The sequence below is a fragment of the Babylonia areolata genome, chromosome 12 (genome assembly GCF_041734735.1).
Source record: "Babylonia areolata isolate BAREFJ2019XMU chromosome 12, ASM4173473v1, whole genome shotgun sequence".
NCBI lineage: Eukaryota > Metazoa > Mollusca > Gastropoda > Neogastropoda > Buccinidae > Babylonia > Babylonia areolata.
In genome coordinates, this window is record NC_134887.1 from 38,632,878 (window position 1) to 38,658,500 (window position 25,623).

Below are 25,623 nucleotides of genomic sequence, written 5' to 3' on the forward strand. Positions count from 1 at the left end.
AGCATGGTGATTCTTCTGAATCCCCCCCCCCCCCTCTGTGTGTGTGTGTGTGTGTGTGTGTGTACTTATTAATGCTTAGTTGTGCTCTGTCTCTGTCTCTCTCTGTTGCTCTCTCTCTCTGTCTCTCTCTGTGTCTCTGTCTCCCTCTCTGTCTCTCTCGCTCTGTGTGTGTCTCTGTCTCTGTTTCTCTGTCTGTCTCTGTCTCTTCTCTCATACACTCAGTTTTCTTCAACAATGGATTTTTTGTTGTTGTTGTTGGTGGTGGTGGTGATGTTGTAAATGTGTCCGTCGACATTATTACAGGTTTCTGACTTGTGAGGTCTGAATGCACACCCATCTCTCTCTCTCTCTCTCTCTCTCTCTCCGAGTCATCTACCCCCCCCTCACCCCCCCCCACACACACACCCAGCCCCTTCTCTCAGTCTCACCCACTGACTTTTTATAGCACTCAGTCAGTTTCGGTCGACGTTTGGGTTGACAACGACAGCAAGTTAAATTCAGGGCGAGAGAATTGGCAAGATTTTTTTTTTTCTCCTTTCCTATATAACTTATGGAACGGTTCGTGATGTATTATTTGACGAATGGAGACTGTTTACTTTGATGCGCCCTGGTTGACAGAGCTAAGTTCTTCTTCTTCTTCTGTTTTTTATTTATTTAATTTTTTTATTTTTAAATGAGGATCTTATATGGTAATGAACATACATGGCAACATATTGCGACATAAAAACGCGTACATACATACATGCATGCGTTTTTCTTTTTTTTCTTTTTTCGTGGTTTTTTTTGTTGGTTGTTTTTTGTGGAAGTGCAGCAAGCATGAATTTTGTGGTGTTGTCCCCCCCCCCCTCCCCTTTAATCCGTCTGCCGTAACAGAGCTGGAAGGGAAGCAACAAGTACTGTCAATGTAACATCCTACAGGAAAGCAGTTACTCCCCTTGAACAGTCTGCCTGGTTCACACACCCGAAAACTTTGCAAGTCGGAGAGAGGACGGTGTGTGAGGGTGGTGGTGGGGTAGGGGGCTCGGGAGGGGTGGGGGTTGGGAAGGGGGGGGGGCGAGGAGGGAGGTGGGGGGAGGGAGGTAAGGAGGGGGAGAAGAGAAGTGGGGAGGGGGGTAAGGGGTGGGGGTGAAGGGTGGAATCAAGTACAGTTTGAAGGAAAGAGGTTTGGCATGGGTTAGATTTACTGGGAAACGGGGTGGGCGGGTGGGGAGTGGGGGGATCGCGGGAGGGGAAGACATATTAAGAAGAAAAAAAAAAGTATAGAGACAGCCAGACAGAGACAGACAGACATGTAGAGGTTGTGGTGGGACAGTAGACTCGAACTTTAGCTTTCTGATACAGAACATTTTTGATACTATACAGTGTGCACCGACTGAACTCAAGGGAAAAGAACGAGCTAGCGAGACTGGGAGAGAGAGGGTAGGGGGGAGAAGAAGAAGAAGAAGAATGAGGAGGAGAAGAAGAAGAACCAGGAGGAGGAAGAGGAGGATGAGAAGAAGAAGGAAGAGGAGGAGGAGAAGAAGAAAGAAGAAGGAGGAGGAGGAGAAGAAGAAGAAGAAAGAAGAAGAAGAAGAAGGAAGAGGAGGAGTAGAAGAAGAAGAAGAAGGAAGAGGAGGAGAAGAAGAAAGAAGAAGGAAGAGGAGGAGGACTGAGGAGAAGAAGAAGAAGAAAAAGGAGGAGGAGGAAGAGGAGGGGAAGGAGGAGGAGGAGGAGCAGGAGGAGAACTGAGAAGAAGAAGAAGAGGGAGGAGGAGGAGATATGCACGGTAAAGCACCGGGACAGTATAGTCTCGAGGCACTGAAGCCCACGGAGATGTTGGAACAGTACAGTCAGTGTCGGCACCGATATGCACTAATGTACAGCCACTCGTAATAATGTTCAACTGAGCAGCAGTTGCGCCACTGGGTGAGTCAGACACGGCACCATGAGACGGGCCCTTGTTGTTGGCACAACACAGACAGCTTCGGTACTCTCTCTTTCTGTGTATTGTCAGGTCTCTCTCTCTCTCTCTCTAGCTCTGTGTGTGTGTGTGTGTGTGTGTGTGTGTGTGTGTGTGTGTGTGTGTGCGGTGTCACGTGTGCGTGCCAGTGCGTGTGTGTGAGTGAGTGCAGTGAGTATGTATGTGTGTGTGTGTGTGTGTGTGTGTGTGTGTGTGTGTGTGTGTGTGAGTGAGTGAGTGAGTGTGTGTGTGTGTGTGTGTGTGTGTGTGTGTGTGTGTGTGTGTGTGTGTGTGCCACTCACGGGTTGCATGCATTATGCCGACTCTGTTGGGTTTTTGTTGTTGTTATTGTTGATTTTCATCAGAAGGAGAAACATAATCTAGATAAACAGTAAATTTGAGTAGAATCAGTAAACAGCAACTTTCGGTTAAAAAAACAAACGAACAACAACAAAAAAAAAAAAAAAAAAACGGTTCGCGTCAACTGACTCGAATCGGTTTTTCGAACCGCCACACATGTAAATGGGTTTTTCCCCGAGGTACATACCAGTTTTACCGCGCACCTGAACTGTGGCCAATGGGAATGACGTCAGTCAGACGGAAGTGACGTGGCCACGGCAGCACCGAGAGAATGTGGCTCGTGCCAATGCCCTTTTATTAGCACTCTTCTCTCAGTCGCCCTCCCCCTTCTCCCACCCCCATCCCTCATTACACCTATTCCCTGGCTCCTGCGTCCCCCCCTGTTCTCCCTTCTCTGCGGCCACGCTAAAAAAGCGCGTCGTTTTGTCTGTTTCGCCGCCAAAACGCGCCGTTATTCTATTTGCCACGCCAAAACAGCCGTCATTCCAGAAGCCTGCCACCACGAAAAAAAAAAAAAAAAAAAAAAAAAGGACGGTCGGCCTTAGGAATGGTCCTCAAGGGCCAACAAGCGCCCAATACAAGGCTGCAGCACTTGGAGCCAGTGCAGTCTTGCCTCCTTAGTTTGACGGAGTCATAGTTCAAGGTTCGCTAAGACTAACAAGTTCGCTAAGACTAACAAGTGAAAAACTATGGCTGAAGGAATCGTTCGTTTGAGCTCTAACAAGTGAAAAACTATGGCTGAAGGAATCGTTCGTTTGAGCTCTAACAAGTGAAACACTATGGCTGAAGGAATTAGGAATCGTTCGTTTGAGTTTGAGTTCTAACAAGAGCAGTTATTTTTATTGTTTTCTCTCTCTCTCTCTCTCTCTCTCTCTCCAGTATTTGTTTCTCTCACGTGTCTCCTATCTTTCTGTCTACCCACTTTCTCTCTTCTTCTTCTTCTTTTTCTTTTTCTTATTCTTTCTATTCCATATATCTGTTCTGTTTTCAGTGCTTTTCAGTCTCGTGAGGACTGTGGCGAGAAGAAGCTCGTAGCTTCAGTAATCTTCAGTTTACCCTCATATCAGTACAATGTCCGGTTCGAGTTCAGTGTCTCTTCAGTTTGCCCCTGCGCCCCCCCCCCCCCCCCTGGCCCCCCACCCCCCAATCCCCACCCCTCCCGCCCCCTCCCTGCGCCCCTACCCCCCTTCTCTCTGTGTGTATCTCTCCCACCCTTCCCCCTCCCCGCTGTGTGAAAGAGCGAGAGCGAGACAGAGAGAGGGAGACAGAGACAGAGATATCAGTAGAGAGGCAGACAGACAGAGAGAGAGAGAGAGAGAGAGAGATCAGTGAAAAATACACATCCACCAATCAGTAGCCTTTGCGCCTGTTTGAATTTTGAATCAAATCTCGTCCCAACACCCGAGTCTGCCAAAAAACGGGCCAATGATCTTGACAGCATGTCAAAGAACCATGAACCAACAGACTTCTGATAGGACTTCAGTACCTGATTTCGTCTGCGTTAGAAAAAGCAGCAGTGCTCGCTTCTGTGCGGATCGTCACAAATTTGGCGGCCCCGCTGCGAGCATTATCAGCGTGGCCTAGTTTTTCGTGGAGGGCTACAAGGATTTCAAACACCAACGAACACTAACAGGTTTATCTCAGAGACGGGTTTCTAGTGGGGTCTTATTTCTTGTATAATTAGGAGGATTGATGCGAGGCAACAGAAAAGATTCTGTAATCTGTTTTGAATGTATCATTTGGTATACAGATTTGGAAAACTCGTTTGTTTCTCACGCGTCTATGACTGAGCACCAAAAAAATGGTCAGTTTTGAAACCACCTGCAAAACATCTCAGTATAAATTCATCAGTTCTGCACACACGCGCGCGTGCCAGTGCACACGCTCCCCTCAACCCCCCCCCCCCCCCCACCCTACACACACACACACAAACGCGCGTCCGCGCTTACATACACTGCCGGACATACACGCACACCCATACGAACACACACCCATCATGTGGAAAACTGACAGACACAGACACACTGACAAACACACACTGCACAAACACATTATGCATACACACCACACCGGCCGCGGCCATACCACACACCCACACACTCACACCACACACACACACACACACACACACACACACACACACAGAGGGCCCGACTGATGCAGAGTAAACCGCAGACGCCCATGAACCAGATGTGATAAGTGAGTTCGGAAAAAAAGCACCACGGCCACTCAGTGGCACGCACTTTGGCTCACGTGACCTTTTCACACGCCCTCTACATAGGGGCGGGTATAGGATTCACATTGCAAGCCCGGCCGTCTGTCTGTCTGTCACCCCCAAGGCTACAAATCCTCACACACACACACACACACACACAGACCCGGACTACCCCGCACCACCCCCTCCTTCTCTCTCTCCCCCCCACACACTCCCCCCACGCCCCCTCCCCCAGTCACTTCAATGGGAAATATCATGGTGTAGCACTGCTTATAGTATTGTGATTATGCTAAGAAACTCTAGCGAAAGTTGGATCATGGACAGTACAAGGTCTTCAGAGAAGAAGCCCCCCTCAGTCAAGTGTTTCGGCCCTTAACTCCTAACACTCTAAGGGGTCCGGGCCGCACCCAGGTCCTGGATGCCCTTGTATTGCCGCCTTTTCTTCTTTTCTTTCTTTTTTTTTTTTTTCCTGGTCTTAAGCAGGTTCGAACCCGCTCCTCGCCTCCATGGTGGTCGCCACTTCAGGACTGAGTCACCTTTTCTGGCAGACGTTTTAACCTAGTTTGAGTAGGGAAATTTAATCCTTATGAAGTTTACTTTCATTCCTCCTCGACCAGACTTTGTATTGTATTGTATTCACGGTATTGTATCACTCTTTGTCACAACAGATTTTCTCTGTGTGAGGCTCGGGCTCAATCCGCTCACATCACATACTATGCTTTAATTAAGAACATTGAAATATATGGTTAAGACAGGTTAAAAAAAAAAAAAAATCCGCTGCTGATACTGCATGTGAGATTGGTTATGCATTTCACTCTCTGTATTAATCCCATTATTTGTTGCATTAATTGGTTATGCATCTCACTCTGTATCAATCCCATTATTTGTTGCATTAATTGGTTATGCATCTCACTCTGTATCAATCCCATTATTTGTTGCATGAATTGGTTATGCATCTCACTCTGTATCAATCCCATTATTTGTTGCATAAGTTCGTTATGCTTCTCACTCTGTATCAATCCCATTATTTGTTGCATTAATTGGTTATGCATCTCACTCTGTATCAATCCCATTATTTGTTGCATGAACTGGTTATGCATCTCACTCTGTATCAATCCCATTATTTGTTGCATTAATTGGTTATGCATCTCACTCTGTATTAATCCCATTATTTGTTGCATGAATTGGTTATGCATCTCACTGTGTATCAATCCCATTATTTGTTGCATGAATTGGTTATGCATCTCACTGTGTATCAATCCCATTATTTGTTGCATTAATTGGTTATGCATCTCACTCTGTATCAATCCCATTATTTGTTGCATTAATTGGTTATGCATCTCACTCTGTATCAATCCCATTATTTGTTGCATTAATTGGTTATGCATCTCACTCTCTGTATTAATCCCATTATTTGTTGCATTAATTGGTTATGCATCTCACTCTCTGTATTAATCCCATTATTTGTTGCATTAATTGGTTATGCGTCTCACTCTGTATAAATCCCATTATTTGTTGCATTAATTGGTTATGCGTCTCACTCTCTGTATCAATCCCATTATTTGTTGCATTAATTGGTTATGCATCTCACTCTGTATCAATCCCATTATTTGTTGCATGAATTGGTTATGCATCTCACTCTGTATCAATCCCATTATTTGTTGCATTAATTGGTTATGCATCTCACTCTGTATCAATCCCATTATTTGTTGCATAATTTCGTTATGCATCTCACTCTGTATCAATCCCATTATTTGTTGCATTAATTGGTTATGCATCTCACTCTGTATCAATCCCATTATTTGTTGCATTAATTGGTTATGCATCTCACTCTGTATTAATCCCATTATTTGTTGCATTAATTGGTTATGCATTTCACTCTGTATTAATCCCAATATTTGTTGATATGAATTGGTTATGCATCTCACTTTGTATTAATCCCATTATTTGTTGATATGAATTGGTTATGCATCTCACTCTGTGTCAATCCCATTATTTGTTGATATGAATTGGTTATGCATCTCACTCTGTATTAATCCCATTATTTGTTGCATAAGTTCGTTATGCATCTCACTCTGTATCAATCCCATTATTTGTTGCATTAATTGGTTATGCATCTCACTCTGTATCAATCCCATTATTTGTTGCATTAATTGGTTATGCATCTCACTCTCTGTATTAATCCCATTATTTGTTGCATTAATTGGTTATGCATCTCACTCTGTATCAATCCCATTATTTGTTGCATTAATTGGTTATGCATCTCACTCTGTATTAATCCCAATATTTGTGCATAATTTCGTTATGCATCTCACTCTGTATCAATCCCATTATTTGTTGCATTAATTGGTTATGCATCTCACTCTGTATCAATCCCATTATTTGTTGATATGAATTGGTTATGCATCTCACTCTGTATCAATCCCATTATTTGTTGCATGAATTGGTTATGCATCTCACCCTGTATCAATCCCATTATTTGTTGCATAAGTTCGTTATGCATCTCACTCTGTATTAATCCCATTATTTGTTGCATAAGTTCGTTATGCATCTCACTCTGTATCAATCCCATTATTTGTTGCATTAATTGGTTATGCATCTCACTCTCTGTATTAATCCCATTATTTGTTGCATTAATTGGTTATGCATCTCACTCTGTATTAATCCCATTATTTGTTGCATAAGTTCGTTATGCATCTCACTCTGTATCAATCCCATTATTTGTTGCATTAATTGGTTATGCATCTCACTCTGTATCAATCCCATTATTTGTTGCATAAGTTCGTTATGCATCTCACTCTGTATCAATCCCATTATTTGTTGCATGAATTGGTTATGCATCTCACTCTGTATCAGTCCCATTATTTGTTGCATAAGTTCGTTATGCATCTCACTCTGTATCAATAGCATTATTTGTTGCATGAATTGGTTATGCATTCCACTCTGTATCAATCCCATTATTTGTTGCATTAATTGGTTATGCATCTCACTCTGTATCAATCCCATTATTTGTTGCATAAGTTCGTTATGCATCTCACTCTGTATCAATCCCATTATTTGTTGATATGAATTGGTTATGCATCTCACTCTGTATCAATCCCATTATTTGTTGCATTAATTGGTTATGCATCTCACTCTGTATCAATCCCATTATTTGTTGCATGAATTGGTTATGCATCTCACTCTGTATCAATCCCATTATTTGTTGATATGAATTGGTTATGCATCTCACTCTGTATCAATCCCATTATTTGTTGCATTAATTGGTTATGCATCTCACTCTGTATCAATCCCATTATTTGTTGCATAAGTTCGTTATGCATCTCACTCTGTATCAATCCCATTATTTGTTGCATGAATTGGTTATGCATCTCACTCTGTATCAATCCCATTATTTGTTGATATGAATTGGTTATGCATCTCACTCTGTATCAATCCCATTATTTGTTGCATAAGTTCGTTATGCATCTCACTCTGTATCAATCCCATTATTTGTTGATATGAATTGGTTATGCATCTCACTCTCTATCAATCCCATTATTTGTTGCATAAGTTCGTTATGCATCCTACTCTGCATTGATCCCATTATTTGTTACATGAATTGGTTATGTATCTCACTCTGTATTAATCCCATTGTTTGTTGCATAAGACGCCAGCGCAGGAATTGGCAGAGACTTTTTCTGCCAGAAAAAATTAGATGCTTTCAGCTTGATGACTAGCGAAAGCAGCTCGGCCGGTATATATAGGAGTGCAGCGTGCTCGTTAGGATTTGAGAGGCTGAAGAGACTGACAGGGGAGTGTGTGCGTGCGTGTGATGTGCGTGTGCGTGTGCATTCCACGAACGCTTTGAAAGATCATCGACTATACTTGGCGCCAATCAGGCGGAGAATTCTGGCACCTGTTAAATACGTAACCGTCGTTGACTTGAATCAGCAGGCTCCCCACGTTTGAATAATAGCGTGTGGAAGTTCTGTTGACTTTGGCAGTGAAATTCGCTTATGTACGCTGTTTGAAAGTGTGTGTGTACGTGTGTTTGTGCGTGCGTGTGTGTGTGTGTGTGTGTGTGTGTGTCTTTGTATGTATGTGTGTGTGCACGCGCGCGCGTGTGTTTGAATGATGGAGACAGAGTGAATGAGACAGAGAGATATGCATATATATATATACCCCGGGTAGGACCCCCAACCCATCTGACTCCACAATACTGGCAGCACGCACAGTGACAGCAACAGAATATGGAAGCCATCGTTTCCTCCGTAATGTCAGAGCCGGCGCTCGTGAATGACCTTTGAAAACCTGGCACCACTGCCGCGGTGACTTTCTTTGAGGTCGTCTATTCTTAGCCCCGCTATCTCTCCTCTGCCCCAGCCTACACCATTACCAGAAACTGAAACGTGTAAATGCTATGAACTACCTTGACTGTAAACTCTCAGTATCTACAGTTCCCCCGTTTTTGGGGTTGTGCATTCGCCTGCCCCATCTTTGATCACTTACAGTGAAAAGACGTTAAACTAAAGAACGAACATCTTTGAGAAAAAAAAAAAAAAAAAAAAAAAATCAAGAATTGATTCTAGATCAGTTAGCTATTTTTGATCGTGTTGTTCTATGCAAAGCAGTGCAGATTTAGATCTGGAGATATAGAACAGAACGCCTGTATAAGATGTCGATGTGTCATAAAAAAAAAAGAAGAAAAAACTAAAGCGAGAGCATGACGTCACTCCATGACGCAGTCTTGTTCCAGCGTTTTGTTCCCACTCTCCCAGCTCGGCCCAGGACATGCCGTGTGTGGTAAAACTAAGTGAGGTGGTGGGTTCCCCCCCCAAAAAAAAAGGGTGAAGTACCCAGTACATGGAATGCCCATCCCCAACTGAAAGGTAAACATTTGTGCAAAGGGTTACGCTGCTGGACAGGCATCTGCTTGGCAGATGTGGTGTAGCGTATATGGTTTTGTCCGAACGCAGTGACGCCTCCTTGAGCTACTGAAACTGAAACTTGTGCAAAGTGGGGCATGGGCGTTTACAAGGAAGTTTACATACAGTCTGTGGGTAAAGTCCTGTTTCAGCGTCCTACATTCAAGGGAACTATTTTACCTGCAATTTTGTGCATAGATAAAACGATATTATAACCACTAGTGGTTTTCGATTCTGTAGTTTTTTTTTAACGTTATTTTAATCACCTTTGATGCTGATTTAGTCCGGCACTAAATGAACGTATCACCATCTTGCTCTTTCCGTTTTTGGTCCAGCAAACAAAAAAAAACAACAACAAAAAAAGTCGGCTTGAGACGTTAAGTGTCTTGTCTGTTCGGGTTCATGTTAAGGGTCATTTCGCGTCGTATTGTGTGGCTATCTTTCGCTGCACTGACTGCCTCCCTGACTTTCCATTTTCTACCAGTCTTCGGCTTGGGGTGGTTGGATCTCACAATACTGCCTCTTGAGTCTTGGAGCTTGCTGAGAAGTCTTGCCTACCCTACCTTGTATTCTTCGACAAGGGACTTCAGAGGTAGCCTCAGCTTTGCTTGGCGACAGTAGAGTGCCACGAAAGTGAGACCAGGTGAGACACCAAGCCTTTTGCCTGTGTACTTGTTGATCTTTGCCTCAATCGACTCCGGACAGTGCTACATTCAGCTGATATATATCAGGAGAGGCCACAGGAGCTTTGGTATAAAATTAAATTCATTTGGACTACCAAAACCGTTTGAGACAACTAAACTTGCATTCACAAAAATACAGAAGATATAGAGGAGACATGATACAAGTATTTAAGATAATTAATAAAATGGTTGACACTGACCCCTGCACCTTCTTTTCTACTAACAAACTCCATGTTACCAGAGGTTCAAATACTAACCTTTTCACAAAATTTTGCAGAACAAATATTCGTAAGTTTTCTTTTAGCTTTAGAGCATTTAAAGGATGGAATGCACTGAATAATTCAACAAAAACAGCTATAACTATTGACCAGTTCAAGAATCTTCTAGACAATGACTCCAAATCATTAATAAAACCATTCGATTTTGATGAATGAACATTTAAAAAAAATTCATACGCATGTACGCAACCCTAAACTATTTCTATATTAAGAAGGGGCGTTGAAAAGCCAAAAAGGCTTAAAAAAAAAAAGTCCCAAATTCTGTACCTGTACCTATAATCTAGGCCGTTAAAATCACCACGTGGGATATGGTAGATATAATGGGGGGAGGGAGGGGGGAATGTCGTAGCAGGCCACGTTCGTTTTCATTCTGTGCACTGCTTCATGGTGGTTTTTTTTACTGTAGACCTGACGACTTTTCTTCATGGAAATCGGGCAGTCTCTTCAGTTTTGCTTGTTACTTCGCTGAAGTTTAACTGCAAAAGAAAACCACGGCTATGAAACTCAAGACATGGTGCCGTTTCGTTGGCCATGCTGTAGGTATATATAATATTTACATTTGATTAAATTGAATACTTCTATTTGTTTTTGTTTGGTTCTTTGGAATTTGAATTGTGCTGACTACTAAACTCAAAACTTTTAACTCGAATGTGCAAAGAACTTTAAAAACAACAACAACAAAAACAAACAAAAAAAACAACCCCCCCCCCCCCCCCCCCCACACTTAATTCTTTTTTCTCCACGTCAGTCAAAATTGCACGTCATGACAGTGATGACGTGCCGATCCTGGCGTTAGAGAATATGGATCTTCCTGAGTGCCAAATCACATGCATCCTCCATCCATTTGCTCCACTTCTGGAGATGGGTTCATTGAAGTCTGCTCTGTCTCTCTGTCTGTCTTTCTGCCTTGTGTGTGTGTGTGTGTGTGTGTGTGTATTTCTTTTTATCACATCAAATTTCTCTGTATGAAATTCGGGCTGCTCTCCCCAGGGAGAGCGCGTCGCTACACTACAGCGCCACCCATTTTTTTGTATTTTTTCCTGCGTGTAGTTTTATTTGTTTTTCCTTGACGTGGATTTTTCTACAGAATTTTGCCAGGAACAACCCTTTTGTTGCCGTGGGTTCTTTTACGTGCGCTAAATGCATGCTGCACACGGGACCTCGGTTTATCGTCTCATCCGAATGACTAGCGTCCAGACCACCACTCAAGGTCTAGTGGAGGGGGAGAAAATATCGGCGGCTGAACCGTGATTCGAACCAGCGCACTCAGATTCTCTCGCTTCCAAGGCGGACGCGTTACCTCTAGGCCATCACTCCACTGTGTGTGTGTGTGTGTGTGTGTGTGTGTGTGTGAATGAAGAGGAGGAGGTTGTCGGATGTTGGGGGTAGAGATGGGGACGGCAGGAAAGATGATGTTGCCGATGACGACTGACTCAAACCCGTCACTGACTGCCGAGAGATATCATCAGTGCTTTCTTAACTGTCCGGAACCCACTTCCTGTGTACATAACCAACGGATGTCAGTTTGCCCGACTTGAGAATCAAGTCCGGAAGTTTTTGTTTTTCTTTGACTTATTGGACGGGTCTAATCAAGTGCTTTCTTATCACTCATCTTTCCGCGTAGCCTCTAAGAAAACAAAACAGCCTACAATAGCTCATACAATTCTGAAGTCGGGTTGTGCCCCAAACAGATTCGGCAGCGCCCAAAGTAAACCATGGTGTTTTCATTGCAAGCATTGGGACCTAAGCAATCAGCAATGTGTGTGTGTGTGTGTGTGTGTGTGTGTGTGTGTGTGTTTGTGTCAGTCAGTGTGTGTGTCGTGTGTGTGTGTGTGTGTGTGTGTGTGTGTGAAGTTAAGCCGAGTCAAGTTAAAAAGATCTATCTTTTTTGAGGTAGAAGAGTAAGTTTCTACATTTTGTTTTTTAAATTCTGCACTTAGCGCGCACTGATGTGTGTGTGTGTGTGTGTGTGTGTGTGTGTGTGTGTGTGTATGTGTGTGAGTGAGAGAGAGAGAGAGAGGGGGGGGGGGGGGAGGAGGAGAGCGTGTGGTGGGGGTTGGAGATGGAGGAAGGACGGAAGAAGATACATGTTTGCCCTGCGATGACGACTGACAGATCCAACCACTGAGTCAGTGAGTGAGGCTCAGTCCCTGACTGATATATGCACCCAACACCAATACAGTGCTTTCCTCTTATCTCCCAGGAACCCCCACTTCCTGTGGACCCAGTCTGTGATAATGAATGCCACTCCACAAGGCCTTTCCTGACAGTTCTGGAATTAAAAAAAAAAAAGAAAAAAAAAAGAAGATATATCATGGCCATTGGCACTTCAGTACAGTCAGCTTTTGCGTCGCCCGCACGTACACACATTCGCACAGACATACCGTCGCGCGCGCACGCATACACGCGAATGCATGCCCGACCGCGCTCACTCGCGGCGCATGCTTGCGTGTCAGTGCACACACATCACTGCGTACAAGTGTTGAAGATTTCAGAGTACGCACTGACAAATGCACTCGCTCAAACGCACGAATAAAAACAATTCCTTTCTCCAATACGCACACACACACACGCGCGCGCGCTGCGCGTACATACACACATGCGCACATACACACGGCGCGCGCGCGTACACACACTGATACACGCACGCACGAACACATCATACAACACACACGAACATACGCACACACGCACACACCGTGACACACACACACACACACGCCACATTGGAATCCACTGCACGTGATAAACAGCGTGCACATTCACTGACGCCGCCCCACAAAACACGAGCGTGCGCGACCTTGCTTCCACAGTGGTTGGTAATATTCTGACAGTGCGCGGCTTGTTGAAGACTCCACCCATAACTGAATCCGAGGGATGGCCGGGTGGTTTTACCGTTGGAGTTTCCGCCGGGAGGGGATTTGATTCAAGTTTCCAAACTGCCAGCCCTCTTCTTGTTTCAGGCCATTTTCGCTGCCAGGTCTAGAAGAGTTTCGACGCGTCCAAACTGACCTCTGGATTTTCGTTCTTCCATGACAGGTGTTTAGGTTGACCAAATCGTCAGTTTTGTTTTAATAAGATTCAGTTAATCTGATGCTGAAATGAATAATGCCCAGTTTGATTTTGATGCCAGTGTTTTAGTTTTATTTTTGTGGTCGTTGCAAGGACGCGGGCTCCGGACTAATTTGTGTTACAGTGCCTGAAGTGGAAAACAGTTTTTTGATTCCAGAATTTATTATCCTTCTTTTTTTCGCGACTTTTTTGTGGACAAGCTGTTGATGTCTTCAGTTTGAAACTGTCCTTTTGTTTAGACACACCTTAGTATATTCGGTGACCGTATGGAATGAAAGCATACTTTTTTTCAGGTGTTTAGTTTGTGTTCAGTTCAGATGCCGGCACTTGAGACGGAAATTCAAACGAAGATTTAAAACACAATAGCTTTTCTTTCGTTTTCAGTTGTGGACATACTCAGCGAATTAAATCCGCCACCTTTATTTTCAGTTTGTCCAGAGACAGGACAAATCAGTTCACTTAACTCTGTTTCGTTTCTATGGTCATCTTGGACAAAGTCCGTGTAACGCAAGAGGTTTTGGTTTTTTTTATGTGTGTCAGTGGTCTTGGTATAGGCATACGGATGACAAAAAGAACAAACAAAAATCCCTCCAGTTTGAAAGCCACAGCAGCAAACTTGTAGTCAGTTGCAAGTCAAGAAGCACTTACTGTTTATCAGTGAATTGAAATAGCCCGTGCTTTGGAGTTGGATACAGTCATTTCTTGAGTGGTAAAACGTCGCTCTGTCTTAAAAAAACAACAACAAAACAACAACAAAAACCGCTGCAATCTTGTACAGGAAATCTTTTCAACATCTCGCTGAGGGCAGTCGCTTTCAGATCAGTACTCAGTCGAAGAGTTTCACAGAAAAACAGAAATATTCGGCTATAGGCTAGAAGCCGTTTGCCCTCGTAATAGGGTCCATTTATGTGCTTTTACCACTGGTTGTTGAAATTCTGACTGTGTTTCGCTGTTACTGAGTTAGTCTGTGTGTAACTTGATTTTCAAGTCGTGGGTGCAAGGCTGAGTCAGTGAGACGCCTGCCTTCTTGGCCGTGGCCTGTAAGTTTGGATTGGTGCAGCCAACTGACTAGCCAACAAGCAACTCAGTCAGTCATCATGCCTGCCATGGACGATGGCGATCTCGATAAACTGGCGAAGAAAAGGTATGGTTCACTGGCTGTGTTGCATATGGTTGTAGTGTTGTTTCACGTCTACGGTCACTTTATTTTTTTGTTATAATCGCTGTGTCTCTCTGTGTTTCTGTCCGTCTGTCTCCACCGTTTCCGAAACGGTATCACAAATCTGTTTCTCGCCGTCTCACGCATGCACGCACGCACACATACACTGTCTCTCTCTCTGGTTTGAACTTCAGTGGGACAGAACTACCTTGCCCAGCATGTGGATTCCAGATTGATGACGAAAAACATTTTCAGTGGAAACCTTATGAGGCTGTGCGAGAAACATACAAACGTTTGAATTCAAATGCCGCCAGAATGCACGATGTTGTTTCTGTTTTATCGTTTGAGGATGATATAACAATTAGATCAGTTGTCAAGTTAATCGCTGAGGTACCAACATGTAGACAAGGTGTTCTGAAAAAAATAATTAAAACAATGAATTTTGAAGATAGTTAACCATGGTTGATGTTGATGCTGACTTGTGCAGGAAAGTAGAGACTACAATAAATAACGTGTGAATGGATGGTCAATCTCGAAGTATTTCAAGTATGCTGTTATTATTTATTGTTTCTTGTTTGATTGTTTGTTTCACTTCTTTGCATATTATGCTGTAACAGTGCTGCAGATCTTTGCTTATCTTCACGGTGTTTATGATTCATTTGATCATTATGGGAAATATAATCAGTTGGCATAAAAAAAAGTTATCTCCCCCGTCCCTCCTTTTCAAAAGACCTTTTTGTTGGCAATGACAGTTTAAAAAAAATTTCAACTTCAAGTTCTGTCTCTGTCTCTGTCTCACACACACACACACACACACATACGCATGCACACACACGCACACACACACACACACACACACACACACACACACACACACATACGCATACACACACACACACACACACACACACACACAAGCTCAAGCTCAAGCTCAGGCTTATCTCTGTCTCTCACTACCTCTCTGTCTCTCACTATCTGTCTGTCACTTTATGCAGAAAGAGAGCCACGGCGTGTTTCTGTTGTTTCTGTCATTCAGTGTATCACGTGACGGGCCAGAGATAAGTCTGATTTCTTTCCTAATTTCTTCAGGAAAAAGACGAAAGTTGCCAATAAAAGAAATAGATTTCGTTGTTTGCGCGTCTGCACCATAGTCGAGGCAGCACTCTTGGTTAACAGTGATGTCTGCTTGTTAAATCTTCGGAGTTTTTTTTTTTCGTTTTTTTTTTCTCCCTTTTTTTTTTCCATCGAAGTAGCTGCGCGTCGATCCTCGATGGATACGAAGCTCGGTGTTTTGCGGAGTTCCCGACGAAAATGTCATTGAACGACATCGGTAATCGTGACATACGATGATTTTGGTGGGAGTTCGTTGTAGGTAAACAAACAAACAAACAAACAACAACAACACAACAACAACAACAACAACAACAAAAGTGGAAGTTCGTTGGTAATTTTGGTGAGCCGAGAAATGGCGTGTCAGGAAGATGTGCTGAGGGTCACGTGACCAATCTGTGGATCAAGAGATTGATTTCTGTTTGGACTTTTCTGAACGCGGTTCTATTAGCTCAATTGGTGAAATGTTCATGCAGGCTGGACAAACTCAAGAATCAAGAAAAGTCCGTATAGGCTTTCATTCACTGAGAATTCAACTTCACATCCGTTGAATTATTCGGGACCGATGTCGAGCCGTTCGCGGCACATCGGTCCAGGATCGATGCCCAGCGCCGGCCATTTTCCATAGTATAAATAATCCTCCTGGATTATTGTTCCCTGCCATGCACCGTCCCCTTTACTCAGAATCAAAGCGATGCAGCGCACTTGAAAACTCGAGAAAACTTTTCCACAATGGGCTATGTATCATCCAGATTCAGAGAATCGTTACCAGCGAATAATTCCACGTTCTTATAGAATTTCCCTTCGTTGCAGGTAGGTAGGCTATATGTTTGTTCCTACTTCCTGATTTTTTTTAAGACACTGTTAGTTGATCCATTGTCAGTTGTATTTAAAGAAAAAGAAGAAGAAAAAAAAAGTACTTTCCCTTTACCGAGTGTCCATCTTAACTCTCTGCATACGAACGGCGAGAGAGACGACGTTAACAGCGTTTCATCCCAATTACCACCATCAAAATATTGCAGGCAGAAGGCTCTTATACTGAAGAGGTGAATGTTGACAAAGAATACCACAGTTCTGACGACGGAAGCTAAAGGTTGGGTCATTCAGACACCCACTGGACATCCGAGGGGTCTTGCAGAGGAGAAGAGAGGACTGGCCGTACTGAGTGAGTTTTAATCTTCGCGAGGCATAGTCTTCTGGCCTGTTCAAAATGTCACACAGTAAGAATACAGTGAATTCGTCAGACAATAAAGGAGTCTTATAAAAAGCCCTGTCGAATGGGAAGTTGCTTTTTGCTATATATATATATCGGAATAATTTTTCTAGCTAACACTGACAGAGGAGCAAGCAGCAAGCCCGATGAGATCTTCCGAAGCGAAACAGATGATGCTCACAGGTCCCCATGCACGTCATCAAGGAACTGCCCATTGGATGAACAAAGCTGTGATTCCAAGAGAGCTTTAGTGTAATATCGTTTAAGGCGTCATTTGGAATATGACGTCAAGATTTTGACGCTCCTTCCCATTTAGTTAAAAAAACAAAAACAAAAAAAACTAAGGTTGGACACAGAGAGAGAGAAGGAAAGAGAGAGAGAGAGAGAGAGATCTAAATCGATCATTTTTAAAACTCCACACAATTAAGTATTTAAAAATGCACACCGTCTTCATCTTCTTCTTTTTCACCCTGAACCATGTGAAGACTCATTGAGGCTACGCACTGACGACCTACCTGTTTACTAGTACATTCCTCCATCTCTGATGATTTGCGCGTCAAAGCCAGGCTCTCTGCAAATGGTTTTTCCTGCCCCATTTCTGCAATGGTGTCATTCCTTCGTTTGTTTTTTCTCCCCCCCCCCACCCTACACGCCCCCCCCCCCCCCCCTCTCCCACCTGCAACCCCCCTCAACACTTCCTTGGAGGATTGTTATTGCCGAGAGAGCTTGCAGCCACATGGTTTCAGTCCTGACCCTGTACTTGGCAAGTGCATGGTTCTGGATGCAGTTAGCACAGACAGCAGGCAGTAGGATATACACACGGCCATGTGGGACTGACCAGTCGCCGCAGGTAAGCACCCAGCTAATCATCAGTGCAGAGTAGAGCCTCGGTGAGTCATTCATCAGAACTGTTGAATTTGTTCGTTCGGGGATATTGGTTTTATGTGGCGCGTGCGCGCGGGCACGTACACACACACACACACACACACACACACACACACACACACACACACACACACACATTTACACATCTATATCTCTATCTATATAGATGTATATATAAATATATATAATAATAATAATAATTACAATAATAATAATAATGTACATTTATCTAGCGCCCTTTCTTTCTAAGAGCTCAGGGTGCTTTACATGAAAGAAAATATTACAAATTACGTCAAATCATTCATGACCACTCTTTCTCAAAACCCCACCCATCCCTCCCTCCCCACTCTCCCCCCCCCCCCTCCCACTCTTCATACATCTAAAGTGAGCTGACATGGGTGGTGTTGGAGAGGAAGGAAGCTGAGAGAGAGTGCTGATAGATAGGTTTTAAAAAGATGAGTTTTCAGTGACTATGAGCGGAAAGCAGAGATAGAATCAGATGCACGGATTTGATGAGGAAGGTTGTTCCAGATGTGACGAGCAGCAAAGAAGAAAGAATGTTCACCATTGGTTCTTGTATTGACACGTGGAAATTTCAAAAGGTAACAGTCAGAGGTGTATATATATATGTGTGTGTGTGTGTGTGTGAATATATTTGTTTACATCTAAGAGAGAGGAAGAGACAGACTTACAGATGGAGGAACACCACCATCTTTTGCCTCTGCAGACACATCATCACAAACCCTTCTCCACTCACTCTCATACAGGTTAGAAGTTGGCGTCTTCAAACACATGACGTCACCGTCTTGTGGATAGGGGTAACCCGCATACAAGTCAAAATCGCTTTCCGCCAGGTGGCGTTCGTTTACAGCTGCTTGCGGAACCAGTACCATCGAGCTCAGTAGTCCGTTTCATCTCAGTGACTAGTATATATGATAGTCAGTCGTGTCCGACTATGACCATCAGAGCAGCAGAGGAGGCAAGTGCTGTTCCGACTATTTGGGCTAGAATTTGATTATAGTGGAGAGTGTCTTGCCCAAGTACATCCCCACTCTCTCGGCCAAGAGGGTTTCAGGACAGTCGACGTTGGGGGTGCTTCCCAAAGGCCAACTAGCCCACCAGGCTGCAGCAATTTTGCCTCACTAGTTTGAGAGTCAAAGTCCTTCACAAAAGACTAAACTGTGAATGGTTTCCCATTGACTGGAGAAACCATTGATAATACAGCTCTCACTTTGCTGTTGGCCCAAATGTAAACTGATGTCAATCTGTGATATAAGCCGAGTGTTGGGCCTAGCACACACGCACTATTTTCTGAACAGCTTCACACCGGCATCGACTTAATAAAAGCTCCCACTTCCGCTGTTGGCGAAGATTCATCCACGCAGTCGTGAATGGTTGCATTGCTTCGCTGCGTTTGTGCCGACTTTGCGCACGTGTGGTTGTGCATGCTTGTGTCCTCAGGAAAGGCCATGGCCTTTGGTTTGTGTGAATGTGTGCGTGTGGAGGGGGGTGGAGGGGTGTGTGTGTGGGGTGGGGGGGAGGTATATATGTGTGTGTGCGGGGAGAGGGGGCGCGGGGGGGGGAGTACATGTGTGTGTGTGTGTGAAAGGGAGGTTAATCTTTGGAAAGGTAGGAAGGCCTCAAGCGACAAGGACAAACAGAGGGGAATATGAGAGAAGAGAGAGAGAGAGAGAGAGTGTGTGTGTGTGTGTGTGTGAGAGAGAGAGAGAGAGAGAGAGAGAGAGAGAGATTAATTCGACTGAGGCGCGTGCCGGCGTACTAATATAATGTGTGTTGCGGTGCATGCCGTGTGCGTGTGGACATGCGTGCGTGCGTGCGTGCGTGTGTGTGTGTGTGTGTGTGTGTGTGTGTGTTCTTGACAATGCCGGCGCGCGCTGGCCAAATCATGTATCGACATGGAACTGAGATGCCAATGATGAGAACACAGTGAGCGCCAGACAGGGTTTGAGGCTCTGTAAAGGTTACAGGGGTACAATTCACAGCGGTTGTTTCTTGGGGGATAAGTAATGCTCGTCTTAGCGCTTGATCCAACCGTTATGCTTCTCTCTCTCTCTCTGTATCTGTCTCTGTCTCACTCTCTCAGTCTGTGTGTGTGTGTGTGTGTCTGTCTGTCTCACTCTCTCTTTATCTCTGTATATCTCTGTATCTGTCACTCTTTCTCTCCCTCCGCTCCCCCCTGTCTCTCTCTGTGTCGCTGTCTCACTTTCTCTCCCTCCCCCCCTCTCTCTCTGTATCTGTCTGTCTGTCTCTCTTTCTCTCTCTGTATCTGTCTCACCACCACCTCCATGAGAAGAATCGTTTATTTCGGTTTCGTTTATATTCATTTATAGTCTGTTCATCTAAGATGATGCTATTAGACTGATAATGCACCGTGCATCACCAGAACACTTCCTGATGAACTGGTCGACTCTGCCATGGCCACCAGCCAACGCCACAGGGAGTGCCGCGGTCTATAACTATAATTACAACACTGGCACTGACGAAAGCCACCAAACTGTGTTTTCTGCTCTTCTGTGTATCTCAACTCGCCTCCACACCTGTCCATCACATACCTTCCAGGCTGGGTCATGCTTTGAGGAATAGAAAAAGGAAGAAGCCAAAGGATGGGGAGGAGGACGAGAAGAAGAAGAAGGAGGAAGTGGAGGAGGAGGAGGAGAGGGGGGAGGAGGTGAAGAAGGAGGAGGAGGGGGGAGGAGGACGAAAAGAAGAAGAAGGAGGAAGAAGTGGAGGAGGAGGAGGGGGGAGGAGGTGAAGGAGGAGCGGGGAGGAGGACGAGAGAAGGAGGAGGAAGAAGTGGAAGAGGAGCAGGAGGGTGGGGGGAGGAGGTGAAGAAGGAGGAGGAGAGAAGAAGAAGGTGGAGGAGGAGGAGGGGGGAGGTGAAGAATGAGGGGGAGAAGGAGAAAAAGAAAGAGGAGGAAGAGAAGAAGGAGGAGAAGAAGAAAAAGAAAGAGGAAGAGATGAAGAAGAAGAAGGATGAGAAGAAGAAGATGATGATGACGAAGAAGAAGAAAGCTTTCCTGCGCCCTACCATGGTCTGAAGCCAACCCAGATTTCCAAGGACGCACACAGATATCTATCATGGGGTCTCACCCACTGTTCTAAAAATACATGGATAGCTCTTTAACCAGGAAAGCTGAAGCCAACTAGACGCCATATTGTTTCTCGTATCTGGCCGTCAATCCATTGACAGTCGTCAACTAACTGGTGGTAGTTTCTGAACTGTAACCGTGTATCTTCGATGAAATCGTGTTATGCTTGCCCCAACGACATGCAAAATGTTGTGTTTTGATTGAAATCTGCCAATGGTTTATGTACCAAAGTTATTACAGAAAACCAATGCAGTGACACGTGGCGCAAACTTGCAGTGGAGACACACAGAGGAATGTCAGCTTAACTAACTCCGCGAGCAAGTGAAAGCTTGCCGTGAAGCCAGCTGAGCGCTCGGCTACACATATTAAGTCACCGCTTCGCACAATACTGACACGAGAAGCAAAATGGCTGGTTGAACACTTCCGCTGGCTTCAGTTAGCAAAGTGGCCCAAAGAAAGCATGCGTTATCCATGTGATTTTAGACCAGTGGGTCTCACCTCACTGTTCGTGCTTCCAGCTCAGGTATCGTTCGCACTGCGCGTGCGTGGAGAATCCACGTCATGGCACGCGGTGGGAACGTGCTGCTCTTGAACTCTCCCCTCTCCTTTCTGATCCCCTTCCCACCACCACCACCAGCACAAGAGATGAGAAGTTTTCAGGTCAGCCTTCCCTCCCCCCCCCCTCCTCCTCTCCTCACTCTACTTTGCACGTACATCACGGTTAGAATCTCCGCAGCAGGCAAAAAATGGCAGCCCTTCTCATGACAACTATCCTTCTTCGCTGAGAATTTGGCATCCACTGTGATTCTGTGTGTGTGTGTGTGTGTGGTGAGTGGCGGTAGTAGGGGATTGTGTGAGCCGTTGTACGTGGTGGTTGCTCCAGCTGTTGTGTGTATATCTGTTGTTGAAGAAGAGTCTGTGGATGTGTCAGAATACTCCACGCCTGTTTTGGTGTGTTGTCTGGTGGTGATTTTTGGTTGTGTATTTAAAAAAAAAAATATATATATATTTAATATATTTGACTGGGAGTCGGTTCCCTTGTTTGCAATCTCCTCCGTTCACTGAGGTGGAAGACTGGAGGGAAGTGGGCGTTGACCATTTTGTGAACCGCAGTAAGTGTGTTGTGCCAGTGTTGTTTGTGCCCCAGAGTGTTGAAATAAATAACCTCCCTGGGAGGAGAGGTTTTGTCAGTTTTCTTCTCTCCCTGCTTCACTCCCTTTTCTCTGTGTGATTCCTTCATCAGTCTTTTAACTCTCTCCATACGAACGGCGAAAGAGACGACGTTAACAGCGTTTCACCCCAATAACCACCATCAAAATATTACCAGCGGAAGGCGTGAATGTTGACAAAGAATACCACAATTCTGACGACGGAAGCTAAAGGTTGGGTCATTCAGACACCCACTGGACATCCGAGGGGTCTGTGTTGAGGAGAAGAGAGGACTGGCCGTACTGAGTGAGTTAACTAACCTCCCAACCCCATCAATGTGCAATGCCGTAAGATATCTAGCTTCGTAACACCGGCTTTATCAAAATAGGAATAAGTACAAGGTCTTTTTTGTGTGTGTTTTTTTCATGGCTGGTTATATTATGTAGTCGATCAGTCTTGTAACAGATTAACACAGCATCAGGATATACTGATTATTATGTTGTTGATCAGTCTTGTAACAGATTCACACAGCATCAGGATATACTGATTATTATGTTGTTGATCAGTCTTGTAACAGATTCACACAGTTTTAGGATATGATTGTTATGTTGTTGATCAGTCTTGTAACAGATTCACACGGCATCAGGATATAATTATTATGTTGTTGATCAGTCTTGTAACAGATTCACACAGTCTCAGGAAAACCCTTCCTGGGAAAGATGGACTTTGCCCTCACATTGAGCCCCACTACCCCCCTGCCCCTCCCTCTCCCTCCTGTTTGTTCTTCTGTCCGACAGGTAGCAAGGTTGATATAGTGAAAATGTCAGTACACACTACTGTACTGTAGCCTTCTTCGTGCACTTGGTAGTTCGGATATTTGCCACATACATCGGTTAGTCTCAGCTATCACGGTAAATCTGTAACCATGGCGGCTTGACCCTGATCTTTGAAAGAAGCTGACATGTGAAGGGAGAGATAGGGATGGGGCATACAGACACACACAGACACACACCCGTGACTCTCTCTCTCTCTCACACACACGCACACCGTGGCACACACACCGTGGCACAGACACACACAGACACACAGACAGACACACACACACACACACACACACACACACACACACACGAAAACAATTTTGCAGTCTTTCGGCAGACACCAATACTCCGCGTCAGTCAAAAGTTCGTCAGTGCTTTATTCCTATTCCCCCAGTAAATCAGATGGGGTGAGGAACACACAGCGGCCAACGCAGCTGTACCACACAGTAAAGTGAACCTGTTCTGTGTACTGGGCTGCCTTTTGGTGTGTTATAGCAGCCCACCACTCGGCTTATATCACAGATTGACATAAGTTTACATTTGATTGGCTAAGAGCGGACCGGGCAAGACGGCTCGTCTTTTCACTGTTTGCCGCGCGAAATTTGGCCAAGCAGAGCAAACCGATAGGCATAGTTTGCATCAGTTTGACATGGTAAGTATATGTATCACCAAACATGGAGTATAATACAAACTCCTCCTTTTGGGCCAACAGCAAAGTGAGAGCTGTATTATCAATGGTTTCTCCAGTCAGTGGGAAACCATTTACAGCTTACTAGTCTTTTGTGAAGGACTATGACTCTCAAACTAGGAGGCAAAATTGCACTGGCTTTTAGTGCTGCAGCCTTGTGGGCTAGTTGGCCTTTGGGAACCATCCCAACGCCGACTGTCCTAAAACCCTCTTGGCCGAGAGAGTGGGGATGTAACTTGGGCAAGACACTCTCCACTATAATCAAATTCTCGCCCAGATAGTCGGGAGCACTTGCCTCCTCTGCTGTTCTGATAGTCATAGTCGGACACAACTGACTATCATATACATACATACATACATATATATATATATATATATATATATATATATAGAGAGAGAGAGAGAGAGAGAGAGAGAGAGAGAGAGCAAACAGTAGACGCTGTAGTAAATAGTATCCCTATAATAGCTGGTGAACCCCATGTTGCCCCTCCCCACCCCCCCAACCTCCACCCCCTTAGCTAGTTGGTTGAATGTGAGACACGAATTTCTTTTGTGTGATTTGTGGAGAATTTCCCCTTTTCCCTCAAACTTAGGTATATAATGTGGAGTGATGGCCTACAGGTAATAACGCGTCCGCGTAGGAAGCGAGAGAATCTGAGCGCGCTGGATCGAATCACGGCTCAGCCGCCGATGATTTTCTCTCCCTCCACTAGACCTTGAGTGGTGGTCTGGACGCTAGTCATTCGGATGAGACGATAAACCGAGGTCCCGTGTGCAGCATGCACTTAGCACACGTAAAAGAGCCCACGGCAACAAAAGGGTTGTTCCTGGCAACATTCTGTAGAAGAATCCACAGCGATAAGGAAAACAAATAAAACTGCAGGCAGTAACAAATATTTTTTTTTAAAAAGGGTGGCGATGTAGTATAGCAACGCGCTCTCCCGGGGAGAGCAGCCCGAATTTCACACAGAAAAATCTTTTGTGATAAAAAGAAATACAAATACAAGTACAGATTATATCGTCCATCACCAAACTCCTTTCCCAACTTTTTACAATTAACCGTGTTTGCGGATAATTCTTTGTACATTTCCGAGATATGTCTTTTCTGTTTGTCTGTCTGCTTGTTTGTCTGCCTCTGTCTCTGTTCTATCCGTATGTTTGTCTCTTCTTCAAGTTTGTGTGTGCGTGGAGCCGGGTATGCGAGTGTATTTTGTGCAGGTCAGTGTATAGCATATATGTGTGTGGATGAGAACGTCCTTGCGCGCTCGTGTGTGTGTGTGCGCGCGTGCGTGCGTGGGTCGTGTGTTTGCCCGCGTGAGCATATGTGCTTTAAGTTCGTGCTTGCTTGTGTGTGTACTTCGAGTGTGTGTGCTTGTATAAGAGAGAGAAAGAGAAAGAGAAAGAGAGGGAGGGGGGCTAGGGGGGCGGGGGGTGCAGTAGGTCACGGTGTGTGTGTGCGCATGTCTATGTAATAGTTTTCGACGTGTTATCCAGCACGTGCAGATCGGCGCAATAGAGGGCACGTCATTGTGTGTTTTTCCCCAGCCGCGATGTGGGCGACTGACTGAATCATGGACTGGCTGACGGCATTATCTTGACATCTGTGTGCACGGTGATGCAGATGGTTAGCCACAACACCATGTCAGGGTTTACCTTGGCACCCGTTATATGCACCTGCAACCCCCCCCGCCCCACCCGCACACACACATTCACACACATCCACACACATACAGACACACAGACATAGACACACACACAGATCATACACACACGAACACACACACACACACGCGCGCGCGCGCTCTCCTCTGGCCCCACACTGCCTCACAGCCAGACACACATATGGATGCTCCCTTCCCCCATCCACGCAAGAGAAAAAAAGAGAAAAAAAAGAAGAAAAAAAGATAGAAAGAAAAAAGAAAAAAAAAGGGGGGAAAAAAGCGAAAGACTTCTTCACAAGACAGTTGTTGGCATCGATTCAAGAACCCATTTTTCTTCTCGTCATTGATTTATTTCCTGCTCACGACAAGTTGA

At 44.7% G+C, this 25,623-nt stretch overlaps 1 protein-coding gene across 14 annotated transcripts in view; it reads left to right on the plus strand.

Annotated features, from left to right (window-relative positions):
- Positions 1 to 25,623, plus strand: part of LOC143288603 (E3 ubiquitin-protein ligase TRIM56-like) — an 84,167-nt gene that overhangs the window by 38,428 nt on the left and 20,116 nt on the right. Inside the window, exon 1 of one of the 14 annotated variants that reach the window (XM_076597250.1) lies at positions 13,247 to 14,598. The exons of the other annotated variants lie outside the window; for them this stretch is intronic. Within the exon in view, the coding sequence (XP_076453365.1) occupies positions 14,552 to 14,598 (47 nt within the window). The 5' untranslated portion in view covers positions 13,247 to 14,551. Of the gene's footprint in view, positions 1 to 13,246; positions 14,599 to 25,623 lie in introns of those variants that run through there. 14 annotated transcript variants of the gene reach the window in all.